Source organism: Camellia sinensis, chromosome 4, assembly GCF_055761805.1.
Source record: "Camellia sinensis isolate YWXY chromosome 4, ASM5576180v1, whole genome shotgun sequence".
Classification (NCBI taxonomy): domain Eukaryota; kingdom Viridiplantae; phylum Streptophyta; class Magnoliopsida; order Ericales; family Theaceae; genus Camellia; species Camellia sinensis.
The window spans coordinates 195304275-195328669 of NC_138964.1; the positions used below are offsets into that span (position 1 = coordinate 195304275).

A 24395-nucleotide genomic window follows, 5' to 3' on the forward strand; every position below is an offset into this window, starting at 1 on the left:
AGTTCGCCACCAAATTCACTGGCCGGCTAGGGAGCTCCTTCCTCTCACAAGTCCTTGGCCTTTCGCAATGTGGGGGCTTGACATAATGAGACCACTCCCGACCGTGCTGGGTAACCGCAAGTTCTTCATAGCGGCAACAGACTACTTCACCAAATGGGTGGAAGCTGAGCCTTTGGCGACAATAAAAAAAAAGGATGTAAAGAAGTTTGTCTGGCAAAACGTGATAACACAGTTTTGAGTCCCCAAGGCTCTAATCTTCGACAATGGCACCCAATTTGACGGGCGGCTATTTAGAGGATTTTGTGAAGAACTAAAGATAGAATTCTATAACTCTACATCGGCCTATCTTCAGTCCAACGGCCAAGCCGAAGCATCAAACAAAACCATTATAGATGGACTGAAGAAAATGTTAGAGAAAGTCAAAGGGAAGTGGGCCGAAGAACTTCTAAGTGTTCTCTGGGCTTTCCGAACAACACCAAGACGCTTAACCGGAGAGACGTCTTTCGCCTTGGCATATAGCATGGAAGCAGTCATCCCGTTGGAGATCGAAATGCCCACCATCCGCAGCGAAAGTTTTGAGCCCGACTTAAACGCCGAAGCCATTGCCTTGGAATTGGACCTTGCAGAAGAACATCGAGAAAGGGCCCTGATCCATGTCGTGGCGTATCAACAAGAACTGTCTCGAAAGTACAACAAAACAGTTCACCCCAGACCGTTTAAAGTCGGCAATTGGGTCTTAAAGAAAGTAATGGGCAACACTCTTGTGCCGGGCGAAGGAAAGCTAGGGGCAAGCTGGAAAGGACCTTACAAGATAATCGGTCTGGCTGGCAAAGGGGCGTACCATCTAGAAGATTCGGATGGCAAAGCCATACCCCCGCCATGGAATGGAGCAAATCTGAAGTTATATTATTTTTAATTCCAATCTTTGAGTGTAATTTTTTGTAAGGGGTAAGCACCCCCCCAATTTACCAATGTATTCGTTTTTGCCACAATGTGAATTCTTGGAAGTAATGGAAATGAATTACTATAAATAGCCAATTTGTCGTGCTTAGTGAATTGAAATGAACATGGGGCAACTTCCCCCTTCCCAGCCGAGGTGATTTTTACTCGGATCATAGAGTTGATGAATTGTTCAACTCCAAGTTTTTAGCTGAGATGATTTTGCTCGGCCAATGGAGTTGATGTATTGGTCAACTCTAAATTTTTAGCCTAGATGGTTTTTGCTTGGTCAATGGAGTTGATGGATTGTTCAACTCTAAGTTTTTAGCCGATATGGTTTTTGCTTGGCCAATGGAGTTAATGAATTGTTCAATTCCGTGATTTCAGCCAAGATGATTTTTCTCGGCCATTAGAGTGGATGAATTGTTCAACTCTATGTTTTTAGCCGAGATGATTTTTGCTCAGCCAAAGAAGTTAATGAATTATTTAACTTTGGGCTTCTTAGCCGAGATGTCTTTGCCCGGCTAGAAGGGTCGACGAATTATTCAACTCTAGGATCTTGGCCAAGATGATTTTGATTGTTCGGTATAGTTGATGAATTGTTCAGTTCTAGGCTTTTATCCAAGATGATCTTGCTCAGTTACAAGTCAGTGAATAGTTTTTACTAAAGAAGAATGTGGATGTTTTGTTCCATTTTTTAAGACTGCGATGTTTTTCCTGGTTCAATCAGTGGGTACTTTGTCGGGCACGTATTGTGCGGTTGAAAGATGAAGCACAACATATATGACAAGAATACCAGCGAAATGCGAATAACTTTTCATTGATTGAGAATTTAAGTACAAAATGAGAGGTTGGTAGCCTGGTTACATAAGCCAAAACAAAAAATATGAAGAATTCATGACTACGCTAGGGGGGAGAGATCGGCGAATTCATCCCCGGCTCCTTCTATTGCGGTCGGTCGACCACGGCCGCTTATGTTTTGTCGCCGATCTCCTTCTGGCCGGCCTCCCTCTCGTCCTCCTCCTCAACTTTTTCCTCGACCTCCTCTTGCAGCGAGTTAAAGACTTCATTGGCATAAGGCACCATATAGACCGGAAGGAAAGCAGGGGGATGAGAGGTGAACACCTCAGTTTCAGCTCCATGGCCTAGTTTCTCACAAGCAGCCTTCCAACCGGCCTTGAAGAAAATGTCCTTGGTGGCTCTAACTTGTTTGGTGTAGCTATCTTCGGTCTTTTTGAAGCCGAGGTTGTTGGTCTCATCCACGGTCTTTTGCCTTGCTTTTTTCTCCTCCTCTAGCTCGGCTCTTAATGCGTTGCTCGGCCCTACCAAGTTGGTCGAGCAGCCAGGCATTGTCCGCATTGGCGATCTCAAAAGAGGCCTTAGCTCGGCCGAGACATTTTTGCCAGCGTTATTGGGCTCGGTCACTTTGTGGCACAAATTGACAATGCGGTCCATGACGAGATGCTATTTTTGGATGACCTACAAGTAATAAAAGGAAAGTTAGACCGAGCAAAGAAATAAATCGAGCAAAAACATGATAAAGTTTTGAGTCATACCCTTGTCATGGATTTGACCGCCGATTTCACGAGCCAGGTGTCAGGGACGTGATCGCTCCCGGTTACGTCGCTCGGCAACAGTAATGCTTTTGATAAATCAAAAGCCAAGAGGTGCTCCTTGTCCCCATTGACCGACGCATTGATCAAAATCTCTTTACCTCGGTGTTTGAACTTCGGCCTCCATGGAAGGATGGCCTCAACGTCCTGCATTAGCTGCTTAGTGCTTAGCTCGGCCATAAGCTCGGCGGAGGGGTCGGCCGATCGGGCTCGCTTACTGGCCCGGTGAGGTTCAGTAGGTGGAACGACTGTGGAAACTAGGGCAATCACGGTCCCTAAACTTTGGCCAACGACGAAAACTGGAGGGGTGATGCTCAGCAGCTCGGTTGAAGTGGTCGTGATGAGGTTCTTAATTCGACTCCTCTTCGCCATTTCCTGTTCCTCGGTCAAGCGAAACGTTAGGTAGTGTTGGGTCTAGAGGCAGAGAAGGCGTCCGTAGAAAATCTGTGACCTTGCTCCGGCATGGAGCTGAATAGCGGTAGCTTGGTACGTAACCGAAAAGCTCATGGCAATCTCGATGCTGGTATCTCAGCGCGGCCCTGATCGCCTTTTCATTCGGATATTGGTAGTTGGCTTGTAGCTCGTCGATAATTGTAAAAGGGAAACAATTAGCTCGGCATAAATAATAAATCGGTCAAAATGATGGACTTACAAGAAGAACCGAAGTTCTTGCTGATGTACCAGCCGGCCACGTCAGCTGTTTCATAGTTACTGGACACCCAGAAGAAATCATCGTCATGTATGTCCTTATCTAGCGTGCCGGTCACTAAACGTTCTTTGCCCGGCCTTATTTTCAAATTGTAGTTAAAACCATCTTTGGTTTTACCGAGCGTGTATTAACGCATGATCTCGACCAGGCCCAGATTTAAACCAAGTTGGTAGTTTAACTCGACCACTTCGTTTATGATCCTGAAGGCGTTGGTGGATACTTATGTCGGAGCGAGCCCAGTGCATATCAGGAACTCGCATATCAAGGGTTGAACAGGGAACCGTAATCTACCCTCTACTATGCTCAGCACGGTGAAGGGGTAGGAGTCCAACCTACCCCATGGATTTATGTCCTCTTCACCGAGCTCTAGATGTACGTCGGTTGGGATGCAGTACTCTTCTCAGAACGCGGTTAGCATGCCCGGTGTATCAACAAGGAAGCGGTAGCACCCCATGGAAGGCCGACTTGTTCAGCACGACAGTGTTCAATTGGTAATGTATTGCACAATGGTTACTCGGTCTTTGAGAGCCCTGGTGTTGGTGTGTCTGGTCCCCTAGGGCTCTGTAGTAAAAGCCAAGTGTAAGTGATAGCGCGTCACGTAAACAAGCTCGACTTCAGCCTGGTCACTTGAGGCGCAGTGACACCTCGATCTTGATGGGTGAACTTAGCAGTTCGGTCGTTCGAGCGGACCAAATATTAGCTCGATCGAACGGCCCAGGGCATTTATTAGCTCGGTTCTCAATTAAGTCCTATGAACATGGGTCTTGCCCGGTTCACTTATGGTTTGGATCAAACGAAGGTTTGAAGCCCAGTTGGCCCCAGATTCAGGCATGTTCATCACATAAGATGATTAATAGTGGCAAAGATAGTTTTTACGATTACATTGGAGAGGAACCCTAACCTAACTTCTCACGAAGCCCTGAGACCTACGGCTTTCGTGCCCTAAACTCATCTATGGGAGTTGAATTTAAGAACATGGAAAGATGGTTAAAAGTTAACTTTTTGACTTTTTTTTTTTAAAAAAAAAAACATGTAAAAAATATGAGATGCATGACCAAAAATAGGTTAAAAACTGAAAGATGGCTTTTAACTATCTTTTCAAAATAGCCCTGTATATATTTCAAATCTTAGAGAATGTCAATATAATTTGCTCTTAGTTTTTATTTTTATTTATTTGATATTTTTCTTATTTTCATCAACTCCGTTTGGCAAAAAAAGTTGAGACTAAAAAAAACATAAAAGACAAAAGGGTTGTTTGAGATATTTTAAATAAGTACACTTTTTGACTTTTTATTAAATATGAATTGGATTTGAAATGATGTGATAGAAAGATGATGTAACTTAAATAAGATGATGTGACTTAAATAGAATAGTGATTTTTTGACTTTTTTAGGGAATGCCAAACCTAGCCAAAATAGACTAAACAAACCAATAAAAAAAAATTTCACATCAAAACCATAATTATTTCACTTTTTTTTTTTATTACAAAAGTCAAAAAAATCAACCCAAGCAAACTTTTCAATTCCAACTAAAACAAAACCAATGAAAAAATGTTCTAGCCAAACAACAACCAAATCTATCCTATGCTCCTGCCTGTTTCAATATTCTCATTTTCATTTGATTTTCTCGGAGTAATATGAATAGTTCTTGCATTTTCTTAAAAAACATCCAATGAAATAATTAAAAAAAATAAAACGGTTCTCCATAAGCACGCATCCCATTTAGAAGGTATGATAAGATACATTTGTGTAAACTACAAACTTTTGAATTCACATTAAAATTCTCACTCCTTTTGGTTTCATTTACATGTACAAAACAGTAGTACACACAAAAACAATGCAAATTTCCTTCATACCCTCTCTCCCCGATAACTAAGCGGTGTCGAATCATATTATTTTTCACTCCAAACAAGCAATAAATCAATCAATGCAAATTTCCTTATTTTGAGAGGGTCATTTTTTTGCTATTACCTTTCTTTCTTCTCCATAACAGCTTTTTCAAAAATCCTCCACCGCCCTTTTTCTTACTAGGCACAATAGCCAGAGAACCACTTAAGGCTTCGTTGTCATCATGTTTAATCCCATTTTCGCGAAGAAAGCTTTCTTGAGGATTTGTTGTTCCATTGGGGTGAAACGCAGAACCTGGACTGCCATCTAGAAGAGCAGGGGTTTCAAGGTCTGAAATGTAAACAACTTCATTTGCCTTGGGAAATTTACGCTCTCCAGCTTCAGCGTTATCCTCGGCCAGCATTTTATCGAGCAGAGAGGACTTTTTCATCAGGGTGGTGGTTGTGGTAACATTGTCCGAGACGAGCTTGTCAAAAAGTGCTGCGTCTCTTGGTGCAGCCAATGCCTTCAACTGCTTTCCCAGGTTTAGGATGGTCTCTTGGCACTCTGCCAACTTTTCGGAAGCTGCTGTGATTTCCCAGTCCTACAAGGTAGATTAACAGTTGCACATTCAAAATATAGAAAGCATAAATTGTAATTTTAAAACGCTTGAACATGATTGATGCAAATAGTTTGGAGTACAATAGTTTGGAGTACAATACTGCTAACATTTAGTGGTGGCCCTTGGTGGTGAACCAAAAATGAATTGGCAATGTTTTTCCGGAAGTCTTTTAGGAGAAATAAATCCTCTCAAATGGGAGCCATGAATTTGACAATATGAAAAAAAGTTATGCCTACGATAGTTTCTCCCACCCCTACTGTGCCTCACCCATAATGCATTTAACTCCCAACCCTAATCATGACACCAACTTAGACTATGATGGTCATTCCCCACCCATACCTCATACAGCTTGAGAGAGAGAGAGAGAGAGAGAGAGAGAGAGAGAGAGAGAATTATTTTCTTAAGAAATCTCATTAAATAACAAGTAAGCATTTTACATACGCACATATTTATCACACAAGAAAAAAAATAATACCAACAATAATAAATTCCCATAAAGGAGACTTCATTGTAAAATGAACATTTAAAGGGAGTAAATTATAGAAACATCTTTAAAATAAAGAAAAAAAATGTATATTAAAATTTAAAGGGGAAAATAGAGAAACTATTATATATAAAAAAATGTATATTAAAATTTAAAGGGGAAAATAGAGAAACTATTATATATACATATGCTAATTTGTTATTTTATTTTTTAATAAAGTTGAGGAGGGGCACGTGCCCCTCTTGAGCCCATGCTCCGCCTGCCACTGATCAGATAGGAAAAATCCCAATGAATGGGGCATTTTCTATTTCGTGATCAATCTCAAAATGTAAGTATTTGATATGCATAAAACATCAGAAGTTCTTGAAGCCATTTCTTTTCTCTTTTGGCAGCAAATGCTGTTGAGAAGTAAAATTAACTATTTTAGAAATGAAGATTTTTTTTAATGCTTTGTATCTACTGTATTTCAGCATAAAATTTCCATGGTAATTAGCAAGGAAACTGCACATAATGCTTCAATTATCACCAATGGTACTACTACAAGTAGGATCTAATAGCTAAGACCTTGGTCACATATCATACCTTATTCTATCTACATATGGCAGATGTATAAGATGAGGAACTTACAGTTTGAAGTTTTTTTTCTTCTTGATCCACATCATGCTTTGGGATTTCTTTCTTTGTAACACTGAAAATGAAATATTTCAGATATTCAATATCTTACAATAGATACAAAAAGGTGCTCTTTCCACGAAATTGGAAGTTCAAAAAAAAAATGTACCTTCCTAGCTGAAGCTTTAGGTCAGGACATGCGTTGTCCAATTCTTCACAGCAATTATTTTTATTCTCCAGTTCTGTTTCTCGAGATGAAAAACTTTGTAATACCTCATTCAATTCAACTCTGGCAACTGTGAGCTGTGTATCGAGGTCTCCATTTCCCAGCTTATGATTCTCAATTTGTTTGTCAAGCATGCCCTTCAATTCCTTTGAAGTTTGTAACTCTGTTTGCAATGATTTTGTAGTTTTCTCTGATTCTTGAAGTTGGATCACCAAAGGTTCACTCTTATAAATTTCTGACTGGAGTCTCCTTTCCAAGTCCTTGTTTGCTGATTCCATATTTGCCAATTCATCTTTCAGTTGTTCACTTTCTTCTCTCAGACCAAGCTGAGTTTCTTCCATTTTGTAGCAATTCCAAGCAGTAACAATAGGTAAATACGACTGTTCTTTGGGAGCGCGCTCTGAAAATTGACTAAATGTTCCCCCTTCTACGTCACTCTCACTTCGTGATTCATCCCAGTCAAAGTGCTTCTTGATTGCATCCCTCATGCTTGAAACATCTTGAAGAGAAAAGCAGTGGTTCATAACCCAATCCAAAGTAGAGGTTAATTCTTCAACAAATTTTTCTACATCAGTCTTTCCAATTAACAAATCATTACAGGTTTGAATAAATTGTTGCAAAACAGCACTGAGTTCGGAAGTTTTCCATTGGAAAACACGAACCATGTAGCCAGAAGGTGTTTCTGAATTCTTGTTTGGGAAATAACTACCACCCTTTGCAGGAATGATTTCTGAGGCACCATAATCCATCGACGATAAACAGATTCCTTCAATAAGCTCAATTGTTTTACATATTGATCTACTCAGTTTTGACTGGACCTGATGGTTGCTCTTCTTTCCCCTTGAGATCTCATCACTAATAATTCCACTATTTGAATCCACCGATGGAGATTTATTTGGAGGTTTCCAAGAGATTTGGCCATTAACATCAGAGTGATTTGATGCATTAAATTGATTTGAGCTTTCCCTTGCATCAACAACAACAAATTCACTTGAATTTGTGTTATTAATATATCGCCAAGCAACTTTAATATCCTCCAATATTTCATCGGGCTTTCTGTGTGTGACCCGATTTTGCTCCAAGGCTACTTTCAGTATATCCTGAAGCCAACCAGGATATTTACCAATCAACATATTTTCAGACTGCATGTCCTGGTTTATGACACTGAGCCCCAACCCAGAATCAGGTACCGCAACTATCTTCCCATCTGCTGCCGCTGAGGAATCCCCACTTGACTGACTTTGTAAGGGACCAACATTTTCACTTCCTTCAACTGAAGCAAGACGGGAACTTCCAAATTGCTTATCTGTGGATACTGTTGCCAATTTTTCCATCTCAGCAAAGTCATCCATCAGATCTATCTCTGAAGCTCCAACAGTTTTTCGTGTTGGCATCCCCATTGGTTTTCCATTTCTGAAATGCTCCAATTCAGAAATCATAGTAGAAGCCCAAGATTCGGCACAACTAACCTTGTCATCACTGCCCATGTCAGACATTGATGCGAGAGAGAATTCATGTGCTGTCTGGCCTATTGATGAGTCTTCAAGCTGTACCTCAACTTGTGATAATTTGGAAGTGTTGCGAGCATGTATGATTCTAGAAAACTGGAGTTCATTTGTATTTTTGTTAAGAGTTTCTTTGAGACTCCTATTTTCTTCTCCCATGGCACACAACTGCTCAGCCAAATAGTTGAACCTTTTGCTGGGTGTATCAAGAGCGTTATCCATAGCAAAGTCCATTGAACCAGTTCGAGAAGCACTCAACTTTCTCCTTGTTTCGACTCGATCACTGCCTAGAATTTCAACTTCATTCTTCATTTTAGCCAGAGCAGCAGGACCTGGCAACCGCTTACGAACAAGGACACGTAGCCTCTGACATTCTGACTCCAATTTTGCAATTTTCTTCACATTCTCTAGGTGTTGTTTGTGTGATACATCAGCTGTTCGACGATTAAATTCTCTCTCCTCATTCCGGATCTCAAGCTCCTTCTCGAGCACTCGAACCTCATATTTTAGAGAAGCATTATCTTTCTCTGTGGATTCTAGTCTAGTCATTAGGGCATTAAAGTCTGCATCTGCTCGAGTTCTTTGTTCATTTTTATCTTCAATCAACTTTTCCTTTGCTAAGAGAGCCCTACTGAGCTGAGTATTCTCCGCATCTAATTTGGAGAGCCTTTTATTGGTGTCGACTAACTTTTCCTCTAAAAAAATATTTGCCTTTTCAAATTCTCTCGATGTCTTCATCACAGCATCGTGAATCCTTTGCTCCTGCTCTTCTCGAACAAAACGTAACTGCTGCATACATTCCTTCAGGGCCATATCCAATTGAGTTAATCTTTCTTCGCCAACTATTCTCTGCTGTAAAACTTCATCCAATTCTTGCCTCAATGACATTGCTTCTGCTTCTGCCTTCTCCCAACCTTGAAATATATATATATATATTGGAGGAAAATTAGTCAAAATAATATATTTTAAAAGAAGCACATTTACATGGTAAATGGCATACCTGAATACAAAACCATATGAAAAGGGCTAGAGAATTGAATATAAACATATACATTATAAGTATACAATAAATTACCATCAAGCGCTTCCTGTGCCATTCTTGAATGTTTTTCCACAAGATTATCTTTAGCATTGCACTCGGCAAGGGAAGAAGAGAGCTTTTCATTTAAAAGTTTCAAATCTCTCTCTAACTCTGTTTTATCATTCTGAGTTTTCTGTATCCAAAGAAAGAAAGTATTAGCAATGCCTTGAGTATATAAAATGACTCTTGGGTAGAAATTAAATTTATAATCAAATTAAGAGTCATCATTTTCCACTTCAGATGAGCAAATCTATATATGCAACTATTTCTCTTGAAGAAGTTAGGTTAATAGTTTCCTTGCCAATTTGATAGGCTTTCACTATTTTAACAGCAATTTGGTTGGTTGTGCTACAAGTTTATAACTGCGCCCCACCATAAAAGCCCATGTAATGTTCACCAGGAGCTTCCACATGCCAAATCCTCATGTCTCGATTGGCATTTTCTTCAAGTCCACCTATTTTGGGAACTTGATTTATTGAAAAGATGACAAGAAACACGTTAGTGGATCTTTCTCCTTGAAGGCACTGACTGACCAACTTAAATTTACCAAGAAAAAGGGGGCTGTTTAGTGTGAACAGTTTTAATTGTAAACTACTCTCAGTAGCATAATCACTTCAAAAACATTCAAAAATTCTGTCTCTGGACTTGCCTTTCAGATGGACTGGTGAAATTTTACAGTGATGAATTAGTTTGTTATCGTTGTTCTGCCAGCAAAAATACCAACTTTAGATAAGCTATCTTCAATACGGCAGGTTATCCACTTTATTCTTCTGGATCTCTATAGCATCATGATGTTTATATGATACTATGGAACAAGTGGATGATCTGAGAATAATGGATACAGTACCAGAAGTGACATTACTAATTTTAAGAACATAGGAAGTATGCCTTGCTAGTGGGAACTCTCCAACTAATTTGGAAACTGGAGTAACACTAAAGAGTGAAGGCTCCTCTCAGGTAAACATTTTGCTAAAATGTTGCTACAAAGTTGATGTAGATTACATCCATTTAATTAAGCTCCCTTAAAAAATCTTTAGATCATTGGTTTCCAATTGATCAGAAAAACAGGAAAAGACTATTTTTCTGAGTGAACATATTATGTTTCCTTTCAATTTTCTTCTTCTAATACTTTTTTTTTTTTGGTGTGTGTGACTATTTTCTTCTTGTTCTTCTTCACCCTTATTGAATGAGAACTTTATAGCCAACTAGCATCCCTTTCCACGGTGCATTTATTGAACAAAGAAGATTATAGGATTAAATTTTCTTTATGTAGTGAACTAGTTGTCTACCAAGTGTTTGATAGGGCCTAAGAGGTATGGACATAGACACGCAACACGACATAGATACACCGTCATGACAATGTTCAAAAAATGCAAGACACAACACGTGGTGGATACACACAAAATGTATAGTTTTATATATTATATGTCGTATATATGAATATATTATTCAATTTTTTTTTTATATAACACTAATTTTTATAAATCTAAATTCTTCTTCTTTTATCTTTGTACCCTAAGTAATTTTGTTCAAACTTATAATTATTTTCATGTGCGTTCAATTGATGAATACGTGTATCCCTCAAGTGTCTGAATTTGGGAATTGACTTTATTAGTGACTTTTTGAATTTTTATGAAAAGACTTGCAAAAATGTAGAGAAAATGAGTTGATTTTTTGTAGTGATTTTTTTTTATTTTTTGGCTAAAACATTGTATTCCCAAACGAGGTCCAAGTGTCTGAGTCTAAAAAGTTTAAAAATAATAGGGACACTTTTTGATGAATGTCCGACAAAATCGAGAAGTGTCCGATGAGTGTCGGTATCCAACATGACCACAACACCTTCTTAGAAGTCTCCGTGTTTCATAGTATAGGGCCTTGTTCAAAAATCTTAAGAGGTCCCTTTTACATAGTTACGTTCAAAAAAAAAAATAGAAGCTTGCAAGTAAATACCTATAAAAAAAATTGTTTGTATCCATACAAAGTATACTTGCAGATATAATCACTAAAATTTACTTACATAGATAGGAAGAAATCATTACAAGTACTCAAAAAGATAAAAATTTGGTCATGTTGCTTTATAGTTGAGCAAAATCCAATTTATAAGAAAAACACATAGCCAATCCATTCAACCTTTTTTGTGACATGGTTGATTGAAAGTAACATTTGATGAACCTCAACTTTGAAAAGTTTCTTTCTCCCAAGGCAACGGTAACTGGTACTATAACGGGCCCTATTTTCAACTTTCTAATCTATAACAGCTTAAATAATTTGGGGGCTCTATATTTTCCCCCAAAATCTGGGGGGCCAAGGCAGCCTTGGTGGCCTCCCCTCAGGGCTGGGCCTGCGTACCTTCGGCCTGTCTTACATGTGTGTGACCAGGTCTTTTTCAGTTCAAGCTTCCTTCTCAAATACATAGGGTAGGTAGGTCTGGGTGAGATATGGTTCTTTATTGCCAATAAATCTTCCCCAACCTTTAAAGGGTATTACGGTCAGGACAGCTACCTAACTAAAGAAAAAATAGTCCCCTTCTAAGAGCAGCTGTGGGGCAAACCATTTCAATTTCATAATTGCCATATTCCAAATAATTGATGAAAATGAAATAAGCTCTTCCTTTTTCCTTCTATTTTTGAAGTGTCAAAAGAACTACTGTAACCATCCAACATTTTAAGCCAATTCATTTGTTAATATTAATTTTCTTGAAAAGCTTCAGCTCTACCATCAGACCATTACCTGGAGAGGGAAGTCTCTCCACAACAACAGGTAAAAAAGAAGCAGTTAAGCTTAAACACTTATTTCTAACAAATGGGTTAGAAGACATGGATATGCATATGCACTGGATCTATCACTTTCATGAGATCATGGCATAATAGAAGTCACTATATTTAACTATAACAAAAGATGCAATACACCAGAGAGCAAGTGAATTGATTTTACACACAAAAAGCATGTAAAAGAAAAGAAGATTGATGAAAAGAAAATGCTACACATAATCCCCTTTCTTGCCCCATTTTCTCACCCCTCAACACAAGTGATTAGGTCCTCTGTGTATTTATAAATGAGGTAATGCTACTTTGTGTCTAGGATTGAGAAGATAGGATAAGACATGGAATTCTGTATACCATTACTCTTGACAAAAGCATTCGTCATTTACCTCCTCTTCGTTTCCATTATGAGAAAGATTTACTTTATCGGCAGCAACTATGGTCTTTTCAGTAGATTTTTTCTTCCAAAGCCAAGTTTTGTGATCCATCAGGACATCAAGTCTTCAGTTAACAATGGAGAAAATTTATACAAAAAAACTGCAAAAAGAAAAAAAAAAACACAGTGAACCTGAATTTAGATTCTAACATGGTAAAAATTGTTGATCATATGGCATACAAGAAAATGTCTGAAGTTTGTATAAGAAAGTTGTTGAAAACCGAAACATGACTCTGTATTTTATCAAGATTACTGTCACATGGACTCCTTTAAATTGGCGAAGTAACCTAGTTGAACACTCAACACTTCGGTAAAGATATGGGATAGGTATCCGATATGGCTAGTTGCATATGCACCCAACATGTATAAGTAGTCTAGTTTACTATATAACTATACATAGGACTTTTATTTTACGTATGTAAGGAATGAAATCTAACAGTGTTCTAGTGTCCTTAGACATGAGAATTAAATGGATCTGATACTTAGACACAAACCCACACCTGACACCCATTCCTAAATCTATGTAGCATAGATTAAGAATGCCTCATCTAACCACATCGGGTTGGCAGGATTAATTCAACCCCATCACCGAAATCCATCAAGGAACATAGTTTATTGTGAACTGTGTACTCTTCAACTTATTTTCTTTCTGATGCCAGTTGCATCAACTCTGACCATCCTCACAAACATGAAAACTTCAATTCAACACATACAATCTGAATGAGAAGTGTACGATGTTTTGAAACGTATGTTCTAAAATGTATATCACTGGAATATTACTGTTTTCTGGTGACACTACTCTACAAAAACACAAGTCAATATATGGTCCTTGATCCCATACAAAAGCACCCTAAACCTGATACACAAAAGGGAGAGACCAGCATATGGTCCCTAGACATGAGAGGATATTTCTCACACTCTTCTCAACAAGTACAAGAGAGGATGTCACCATCACTATGATGCCCTACTGCCATACCACTCTCTCTTACCCTATGCCAGCACTGTCCTTCACCAACAGGCCACAGTAGTCATAATCTTGACTCCTCATCTGCAAATTCTACCTCTTTAGTATTAGAACCTGGGTGCTTCATAGTTCATAGCTCTGCAGTTGGGAAATGGATCTTTATATAAGAAATGCCATCAGTGAACAAATTTCTTATTACTGAACATTTAATTCATTCAACATCAACAATTTGGGGTTATTGCTTCATGAATATATACAATTTGAAAACCCCAACCCCACCAAATTGATTTAAGTGCAACATAGCCTTACTACTAAATCTTGCAATTATGCAAACTTTTGCTTTGGCATCGGCCATTCTAGTCAAAACCAGGATAAAAAATAAAAATTCCACAGAAAGGAACGCTTAACAATGATGAAGTGAAAACCAAAGAGGAAAGGAAGCGCGATTGGCACCACGGTCTTGGCTACTGAAATTTCAGGAAGGGAAGGCATATGTGCACAATAGGATGCAACCCCTCGCATAAATCAGATTGAAAATAAAGTTTTCACACAAAGATATGTAGATTTGGAGCACATTGAAATCTTCCTATTTCCGATGAAATTAAATAAATCACGCATTGGCACTAATTCATGGACATATAAAGTAGAGAGAATGAAATATGTCAAGTAAGATTCAACAGAAACAAAGACTAGTAGATTAGAGAACACTACATTTTCACATGTATGGTTTCGAGCACCAATCTCTTACTAAGATGGATCACCAGAACAGTCAATGCACAGAAAACTTGGAGTCTGAATACAATAATATTGAAACTGTTAAGACATTAATAAAGAAAGAAACAATTAATGACATTACTGTGAATATATATATATATATATATATAGGGAAGATATTTGGATCCTACCGACAAGCAAGAGAGATGTGAAAAAGAAGAAGAAGATGTAGAAAGAAGGAACAAAGTCCTTGTGGAGAGAGAAAGTTCGGAAAACGGCAATGCAGAAGGGGGAAGCTAAAGCAATGACTCTTTTGAGAGATAGAGGGAGAGAGAGAGAGAGAGGGAGTGGTGTTTTAACAGAAGTGAGCTCGGAGGAGAGAGAGAGAGAGAGAGAGAGAGAGAGCGGGAGTTGGGGGGGAAGTGTCGGGAGGGGTCTGACACGTATGAGTGGAGATGGGGAGGGGAGAATTGGGAAAGAGTTTTCTTTGATCGGACGGACTGGAAGAGCTTCTGTCAGCGTCAATTTTGTTGATCATCATCATCATCATTCGGGTGTTGTATGGGAAAAAATTTGATGTGATAGATAGTCTTGCTCAAATTATTATACAAGTATTGTTATTTAGGTCAAAACTTAAGTTCATTTTTTAGATTAACTGATATTTATAAGAGCATCCACACTAAAATTTTCAATTTTTTAATTAAATTAAAGTTATTTTATTATTTTAGCTACTCAGATTTTAATATCTACTGTATCAAACTCTTTATTCTAACTTATTGTTATTAAATATTATTTTTTTATTATATTTGTTAGTCTTTTTTTATTATTATTAAATTGATAAATTATTAACCAAACAATTTTTAAAAAAAACAAAAAGAAAATAAAAAAAATTGTCATTGACCGGTTGACTGCTTGGACTTTCAGGCGGACATCCGGTAACACACAAATAGCGATGAATAGTACATCGCTTGTTGTAACGAGTTACTGTAATGTTCGTATATTTTGACAAACTGTAAACGAGTTTGATGCAATTGATTTTTTTGAAGTTTTTAGCTAAAAAACAATTTTAAAGAGCTTTATGCAGATGCTCTAAGATGATTAGTTAATGTTTAGGTCTTGTTTGTCATAATCTAAAAAGGTCAAAAAAACAAAAACTCACTATCCTATTTAAGTCACATCATCTTATTTAAGTCAAATCATCTCTCTACCACATTACTTCAAACCCAATTCATATTTTATAAAAAATCAAAAAGTATACTTATTTAGTTATCAATCAATTATTTTTTGGATATATTACTAAATTTAAAAAATGAGTCAAAAAATAGATTTATATATCATTTTCTATTGTTATATGATCACTACAAGAAAAAGCATTTTTGCCGACCACTTTTAGCTACCAAAACTAATTTAGTCGCCAAAAGTCACGGAATTGGCTACCAAAAATAATATTAGTCGGCAAAAGTCAACTTTTTAGCTACCAATTTTTTTTAGTAGGGGAATGTTGATTATTGGCTACTAAAAAAAATTTAGTAGCTAAAGATATTACAATTGGTGACTAAAACAATTTTTAGTAGCTAAACATATGACAATTGGCTACTAAATAAAAATTTAGTAGCCGTAGAGGTACCTTTAGCTACTAAATTGTTTGGTAGCTGAATGAAAATAAAAAAATTAATTTTTAATCTTTGCCGACCAAAATTTTGGTCGCCAAATGTTAACTTTCGGCGACAAAATTGCTTTTGGTCGCCAAAGACCTACCTTTAGCTACTAAACTATTTGGTAGCCGAATGAAAATAAAAAAATTAATTTTTAATCTTTGCCGACCAAGATTTTGGTCGCCAAATGTTAACTTTCGGCGACAAAATTGCTTTTGGTCGCCAAAGACCTACCTTTGGCTACTAAACTATTTGGTAGCCGAATGAAAATAAAAAAATTAATTTTTAATCTTTGCCGACCAAGATTTTGGTCGCCAAATGTTAACTTTCGGCGACAAAATTCCTTGTAGTCGCCAAAGACCTACTTTTGGCTACTACATTTTTTGGTAGCCGAATGAAAATAAAAAAATTAATTTTTAATCTTTGCCGACCAAGATTTTGGTCGCCAAATGTTAACTTTCGGCGACAAAATTCCTTGTAGTCGCCAAAGACCTACTTTTGGCTACTACATTTTTTGGTAGCCGAATGAAAATAAAAAAATTAACAAAATAGTTGTTTTATTTTATTAATAACAATACCATTAGTCTCCACTTGAAAATTTGACTAAACAAAATAGTTATTTTTATTTTTGTTTTTATTTTTATTTTTAGGTTGTACACCCACCATCCAAAATTATTAATATCTTATTTTATTTTTTATTATCTCAAAATATTAATTTAAAAAAAAATTAATTATTAAAATAATATGAACTTCTTATTTTGTCCTTTTTTTAAATCCATTAATAATACAAAAAGTACAATTATGACAATTGATATTTCTACAAAAATATACTATCAAAAGGTAATTTTGAAAAATTAATATTTTTAAAATGTAATAATTGTATTATAAAAAGAAATTAAATTCTGAAAATAGACTATTATTTTTAGGTGGAAGAAGTTGTCGGCTTTCATTTGATGGGTTGAACACATCTTTTAATAATTGGGCCCTCACGCGAAAGGTATGCTAAAATGGGCAACTTGTTATTGGCTGTTTGTCGATAGTTTTACATTGCAAAAATTTAAAGGCATAGTTACAGGTCAATCTGATGAATTTAATTTTTAATAATAAATTTATTATTTTTAAAAAGTACAATTAAACTATTTATACTTTTTACATCATCATATTTCAATAACACTAATAAATTAAGAATAAATCAAAATTCACAAATAAAAGACAAAATATCCCAATTATTTATCATTTTAATAAATTTTTCAATATTATTACCAGTACTAATGAAATAATCATTTTACAGACACAAAACATATATTTAAAAAGTTTCAAAAAAAATTTCATTATCAAAACGAAGGCTAAGTGTGTAAAAAAAATTCATTCATGACTTATGAGTAAATAAATCTGATTTGTAAGACTTATTTTTAAATTTATACTTTCTAAATATTTCTAAATTTTGTAATTTTTTTTTTCACAAACTGAGTCATAAAACTCCAATAAAGTAAAAAGTATAAACAATAAATAAAATTAAAAAATATTAATTTAACAAGCCTGATCTATTTTTCACATCTCTAAAAAAATTAGCAGCAAATATTTTCACAAAATTTTATCTTAATTTGAAATTCCCTTTCAAATTGGGGATTCCCCCAAAAATTTTGCCCTAACCCTTCTTTGTTTCTCATCTCACTCTCACACACAACTCCTTCTCATTCCTCACTACAAGAAAAGTGGGTATATGAGACGGAACTATTTGCGACAGCACACTTTGTCGCTCATCACTCTGTCTCTTTCTCTGTCTCTCTATCTCTTTTCTCTATTCGTCTCTCACTTATCTCTCTCTCTCACTACCCATCTTCCCCACCACATTTACCACTACTGCAAATGCCATTCAACTACCACCACTCTTCTCTTTCTCTTTTTCTCTCTTTTACTCATCACTCTTCTTTCTCTGTTTGTTTGTCTATCTGTATGTGTGTCTTTCGTTCATCTTTCTTTTCTCTATCTCTCTCATTTGTCTTCTTTCTATGTCTCTCTCGCTCATCTCTCTTCTCTCTATCTCGCTCATCTCTTTTCTCTCTCTGTCTCTCTCGTTCATCTCTGTTCTCTCTATCTCTCTATTTTTCTATTCTCTCTCTCGTTCATCTCTTTTCGCTCTCTTTCTATATATCTCTCTCATCTCTTGTTTCTCTCTATTTTTCTATATGTCTCTCCCTATCTCTTTCTTTCTCTGTCTCTCTATATCTCTTTATCTCTCTCTCACTTATCAATTTTCTCTCTTTCTTTCTCTCTCTGTGTCTGTTTGTCTGTTTGTCTGTCTCTCACTCTTCTCTTTCTCTCTTTCTTTCTATGTGTCTATCTATCTGTTTATCTCTCTCCCCCATTGTGTTCACATTGCTCACTCCCTCCCTCATCTCTGTGTCTCTCTGTGTCTCTCACTCATCTATCTCTTCTTTCATCTATTTTCTCTCTCTGTCTCTTTCGTTCATCTCTCTTCTCTTTATCTCTCTCGCTCATCTCTCTTCTCTCCATCTTTCTCTCTGTCTCTCTCGTTCATCTCTCTTCTCTTTATGTCTCTCTTGCTCATCTCTCTTCTCTCTATCTTTCTCTGTCTCTCTCGTCCAGCTCTCTTCTCTCTATGTTTCTTTTCTGTCTATCACTCTCTCTCACCACCCATCTCCTCTACCACTTTCACCACTACTGTAAACACCATTCCACCACCACTATTACTTCTACTGTCGCTACTTCACCTCTACGACTATCATTACTACTACTATCGCCACCACTCTACTACCACCACTACTACTACTGCTACTACTACCACCATTACCTCTCTTTCACCCCTGCCACTCCATTTACACTACCACTACCACAACTTCACCATTAATCTCTTTCGCCATCACCATCACCACCACCACCACCACCACCATCATCTCTTATCTACCACCTTCACTACTGCTGCCGCTCATTTTCCTCTACCACAAAAAATTAGTTCATGATATTTAGTAATAAAAAAAAGGCCGCAGAAAAATATTTTTCATTGACTACAGAAAATTAACTTTTATTTTAGTGAAAAATATTTTTCATTAAAATATATATTACCCCTACTTCTACAAAATAAAAAATAATAATATTTGTTTTTCATTAAAATAAAAATGAAACAAATAAATTTTCAATCTTAATAATTAAAAAAAAAATTTAAAAATTCATTAACTACAAAAAATATATATATTTTAACAAAAAATAAATTTATTTAATTATTTTTTTATTTTTATTTTTATTTTTCATCCCCGCCCCTAAATTGGTCTTTTCGCTACATTTCACTTTTGGCTACAAAAAGTTTAGTCGGTATTGATTATTCTTTGGCGACCAAATTTAATTTTAGTCGCTGAAGGTAGAAACAATTTTTTTTTTTAGAGGGAACTGAATATTGGCGCCCGCGCCCCTCTTTCAAACAAATTTTTTTTTTTTCAGATGAGAAGACAAAAATAGTTGCGTCATTTTCTTCTTCTTATTCGGTTCAATCTCTTGCTACTTTCACATTTCATCTATCAATTCCCACATTCCTCCATCAACTCTCTTCATTCCAAACCCTAATTCACTACTTTCGTTATCCATATCATCAATAAACTAAGTCACTGACAATCGCGAATTTTCAAACCCTAATCAACGCAGATTCGATCTTCGAAATTCAATCAGTTTGGTTTGGGGAATTGGAGAGACGATGAGTGCTCAGAAGAAGAGGAATTTTCAGATAGAAGCTTTTAAACATCGGGTCGTGGTGGATCCGAAATACGCAGAGAAGACTTGAAAGATCTTGGAACATGCGATTCAGGAGATATACAATCACAAAATTGGTTGTGTTCTCTCTCTCTCTCTCTCCTTGGGCTCACTGCCTCCATTGCCTTGTTTCAACCACTTGCTCTTCTGGATTTCGACTGATTCTCTGCCTAAACAGGCGATTGTCATCCTTCATTGGTAAGTGTACGGGGAGCAAATATTCCGGCGTGCCCGTATTCCTTTCTTCCGAGTTCCGTCGATATCTGATCACTAGCGAGCAAATAACGGTGAGCTACCCGGCGGTGTGTGGCCGGAAACACCCTCCGACGGTCAAATTAGCACACACCTTAGAGGGAATAGAGAGAAGGGAGAGAGTGTTTTAGTGTAAGGATTTTCCTACAGAGATGTTCGTCTCTCGCGTATGGGGGGCGCAGACATGCTTATATACCTTCTGAGCCCCATATCCACTCCCTGTCATCTCCTGACACGTGGCTCTGCTATCCCATCTGTCAGCATAAACCATGCCGTCCATCACCTGCTCTCAACTGCCTGTCAGCATAGCTGGAGCTCGGCAGCCGAGCTGCCCTACCTCGGTCATACCATGCTTCATACCTTAAGCGCCTAACCGGATAACCAAATGAAGGACCGGGCTAGGCGGCATCTCGGCAAAGCTTAGCCCGGGCTCCTCCTTTGGTCGGCCTTCTCGCCGGTCAGTCAACTACCTCGGCTGACCGCGCCTTTCCGAGCGCCGGTCTCTCGGTCTGTCCGGTCTCGACAATCCTCGGACCGAGCATCCTGGTCCGTCCGGTCACTTCCTGGCCGAGCAGCTTCTGCACGGTCCGGGGCAGCACACAGTCCAAACTCTGCCCGGCCCAAGTTCGGGTAGCCCATCCCCGGGTGAACAATCGATCATCTCGGCCCAATGCTCTGCTGGGCCCTCAACTTGCTCGGTCTATACCTCGGCCCAACACCGGAGCATAAATCACCCTCTCAATTGCCCCTTAATTCCGTCTGCGGAAGCGTGACTGGGATTACTCACCTCGACCGAGATAACGTTTCTCCGGTCGTCAAGATGCCAAGCCTCGACCGAGCTAGTTGACGTAATTGTCCGCAGATTTGACCGGTTATATTCCTCGGTTGACCTATTCTTGTTGAAAGTAGCTCGGTTGGCTCTTTGTCTTTTCAACCCGTCGCTTCAGTCCTGTCAAAGCCATAAATGGGGACATGTGGCGGTCTGCCATTGGTCATCGGGCAGCCAACCCGCCGTTTTTGCCAGAATTTGAATTTGGGCGGTTTTATTTGCTTATACATACATGCCCTGCTCGAACTCCAAATCCTCCTACTGCCATTTCGACATTCTATCCCAGAGCTCTTGCATCTTCATCCAGACTCGCTGCCATTCTTCGTGCTCGAAGGATTTGGTCCTACTCCTCACTGGTAAGTCAATCCATCCTCATTTTGTTGCTATGTTCCTTCATATTACACACATTAGGGTACGAAAACATAGATATTAGGGCATAGGTCGTAGAATCTGTATTAAAACCTTTCTTTGTTCTTGGTGTTCTTCATATTTCTAAAGAACACTGATGAACTGGGGTGAACCGGGCTCTGGGCCTTCTTTTGATCCAAAAAACCATCCAAACCGGGCAAACAACATGTTTGTTTCAACCCCAGCGAAAACCGAGTTAACAAAAGGACTTGGCCGTTCAACCGGGCTAACATCTGGTCCGCTTGGGCGACCGGGCTCCTTAGATAGAGTAGACAACCGAGGTGGTTTGGCGCCCTTAATGACCGAGCTAAAATTCAGCACCTTTCGCGCGACCGCGCTAACACTTAACACTTGCCATCCTTTTCCTGCAGAGTCCAAGGGGACCACTGTCATTCCTGAGGCTCTCAGGACCGGGCAATATCCAATACCCAGAGCCAACCCCCTCAGCCGGGATATACTAAGCCGGCCAAAAATGGGGAAGTTCCGCTTCCTAGTGGATACTCCAGCTGCGCTGGCTACGTTCAGGGAGGACTACGACATCCCGGCCGATGTCCACCTGCAGCTCGCAGAAGAGGAGACCACACCTTGGGGTAGGGAGGAGTGCCCCTTCACCGTGCTATCCATCGTGGAAGGGGGTCTTCGTTTCCCGCTCAACCCTCTTATAACCGAGTTCCTTCGCCGCACCGGGCTGGCACCCACACAGGTGTCCACCAACACTTATAGAATAATCAACGGCGTGCACGAATTGAACCAACGGCTAGGCACCAACTTAGGCCTAGCCGAGATATTGAGGCAATACACAATGGGCCACACCGGTGACGGCCTAGCTTACTACTTGAAAATAAGACCGGGCAAGGAAAAAATCGTAACCGGCACCCCGGATAAAGATATGCACGACGATGATTTCTTCTGGGTGTCCGGTAATTACGAAACCGCCGAGGTGCCGGGCTGGTTCATAAGCAAGGACTTCGGTTCTTCATGTAAGCCACTCAAACTTGCTCGGTGAACTTTATTCTTTAGTTTAACTAACCGGTTTCCCTGTTTCTTTTGCAGCTATCCAAGCCTTGCAAGCCAACTACCAATTCCCCAACGTCGAGGCAATTCGGGCCGTGCTTAGGTACCGTCACCGAGACTGCAACGAATTGCTCGGCTACACACCGACTTACAGATATTCTGCTCCGCGCCGGAGTAGAGTAACTGACTTCCTCAGAGCTCCTTCGCCACCTCCAGATCCAACCCTACCAGACGTCCCATTAATCCGGTTAACCGACGAGCAAGAGATGGCCAAAAGATCTCGGATAAAAAACCTTCTAACCGCGACCTCAGCCGAGATACCGAGCGTTATAACCCGGTCGCCAGCCGCCGGCCAATCCAGCAGCGCTGTGGTCGCCCTTGCGTCCCCGGCTCCAGCTGCCGGGCAATCTGCCAGAGAAGCGCGCCGGGCTGGAAAGAGACCAAGGGCAGATCCCTCCGCCGAGCTCGTCGCCGAGCTGACAACCGAACATCCAGCTGAAACTCCTGCTCCCGTGCCCGCTTGGCGTCCTCAGCTGAAGCACCGGGGACAGGACATCCCGGCGACGGCTTCAATCAAGGCAGGCAAAGAACATTTGCTCGCCTTCGATATCTCCAAAGCATTTCTCCTACCGGGCGACGTGGTCGGCAGCGACCACGTCCCTGACACCCGGCTGGTGAAATCCTCAGTCAAGTCCATGGCCAGGGTAAGTCGGCGTTCTTTTTAATATTTCACAAGTGTTTGCTCGGTCCTTCTTGCTCGGTCCCCTTTCTGATGTACTTTGCTTCTTTATGCAGGCCATTCAGAAACAACATTTGGTCTTGGAGCGCATCCACCGGCTTAGGCAGAAAGCCAATGACACTGCCAGCCAGGTTGAAAGCCTTCAAGCCGAGCTCGGCCGGGCTAAAACTTCTCTCGAGATGGCCAACAATGATAATAACAGGCTGCTCGGTCAACTGAATGCAGCCGAGAAAAAACATAGCGAGCTCCAGGCCGAGGTTGACACTCTGAAGAAGGAGAAGAGGAAGGCCTGCCGGGCTGCCAACAACGCGGGTTTCAACGAGGCCGAGAAGAATTACCAGAAGCAAGTCTTTGCAACACAAGACATATACTTCAAGGCTGGCTGGAAATCCGCTTGCGAACAGCTCGGCCAAAGTTCTGACACCGACGTATTTGCCAACCCTCCTCCAGCTTCTTTACCGGTCTACCTTGTGCCATATGCAAATGATGTTTTCAGCGCTTTACAGGCTGAGGCCGAGGAGGGACTTGAGGACGGGGACGGGGAGACAGATTCTGAGGAAGAAGAGGCCGAGGTGGCTGAGCAGCCCGGCAACAATGAGCCCGGCGCCCAAGAAGCAAGCCAAGCTATTGACCTTGATGCTGATGCTACCGAGGATGCGTTCACCAATCTTTCCCCCTTAGTTTAGGTTGCTTTTACCTTGTTTTTGTATTTTTGCTATCAACTCTTTTGATGTAACCGGGCTCTGTCCCCTCCGTTTTGTAATGAATTTCTTATCAATGAAAATTCAAATTTTTGCAAGTGTATGCACGGTTGTAATCAGTTCTGTCTTCAGCAAAACATCTCAGTATAACTCATCGAACCGAAATACATAACACGGTCTAAGCACTTCAATAGAACAAGACAAATTCATGAACCGAAGTAGCCACTTCGGCTGTAACTAAGTTGAACAAATTAACACTTCCAACCGGAGTAGATCACCTCGGTTGGGAATCCAAAGTTGGACAAAACGCCAACTCTTCCAACCGGAGTACATCATCTCGGTTGGGAATCCAAAGTTGGACAAAACAAAAACTCTTCCAACCGGAGTAAACCATATCGGTTGGGAATTCGAAGTTGGACAAAACGAAAACTCTTCCAACCGGAGTAAACCATCTCGGTTGGGAATTCGAAGTTGGACAAAACGCCAACTCTTCCAACCGGAGTAAACCATCTCGGTTGGGAATCCGAAGTTGGACAAAA

The 24395-nt window shown here is 39.4% G+C and overlaps 2 protein-coding genes across 7 annotated transcripts; one reads left to right on the plus strand and one right to left on the minus strand.

The window, feature by feature from the left end:
- Positions 1-406: 406 nt before the first annotated feature.
- Positions 407-916, plus strand: LOC145824342 (uncharacterized). Its single transcript, XM_082923985.1, has one exon. It carries the CDS (start codon positions 407-409, stop codon positions 914-916), a length of 510 nt encoding a protein of 169 aa, XP_082780111.1.
- Positions 917-5004: 4088 nt separating this feature from the next.
- LOC114260473 (filament-like plant protein 7) lies at positions 5005-15032 on the minus strand. 6 transcript variants are annotated; one of them, XM_082867264.1, is made up of 7 exons: positions 14685-15032; positions 14491-14592; positions 12769-12916; positions 9612-9750; positions 6975-9450; positions 6821-6881; positions 5005-5691 (listed from the first exon to the last, which is right to left on the minus strand). In XM_082867264.1, exons 3-7 carry the CDS (start codon positions 12865-12867, stop codon positions 5200-5202), a joined length of 3267 nt encoding a protein of 1088 aa, XP_082723390.1. In that variant the 5' UTR covers positions 12868-12916; positions 14491-14592; positions 14685-15032; the 3' UTR covers positions 5005-5199. The 6 variants fall into 6 exon arrangements, with proteins under 6 accessions (XP_082723390.1, XP_028056418.2, XP_082723391.1 ...); XM_028200617.2 differs by having other exon boundaries at positions 14491-14571; positions 14685-15008; XM_082867265.1 differs by having other exon boundaries at positions 14499-14571; positions 14685-14950.
- Between the last annotated feature and the right edge of the window lie 9363 nt (positions 15033-24395).

Bases quoted from the DNA above. Each gene is read 5' to 3' on its own strand.
- LOC145824342 (XM_082923985.1), top strand. From the start codon at position 407: ATGTTAGAGAAAGTCAAAGGGAAGTGGGCCGAAGAACTTCTAAGTGTT.
- LOC114260473 (XM_082867264.1), bottom strand. From the start codon at position 12,867: ATGGATCACAAAACTTGGCTTTGGAAGAAAAAATCTACTGAAAAGACC. The intron at 6,882-6,974 runs GTACATTTTTTT...TTTCATTTTCAG, and splicing joins CTAAAGCTTCAGCTAGGAAG to TGTTACAAAGAAAGAAATCC. The intron at 5,692-6,820 runs GTAAGTTCCTCA...TCTACCTTGTAG, and splicing joins AAGAAAAAAAACTTCAAACT to GACTGGGAAATCACAGCAGC.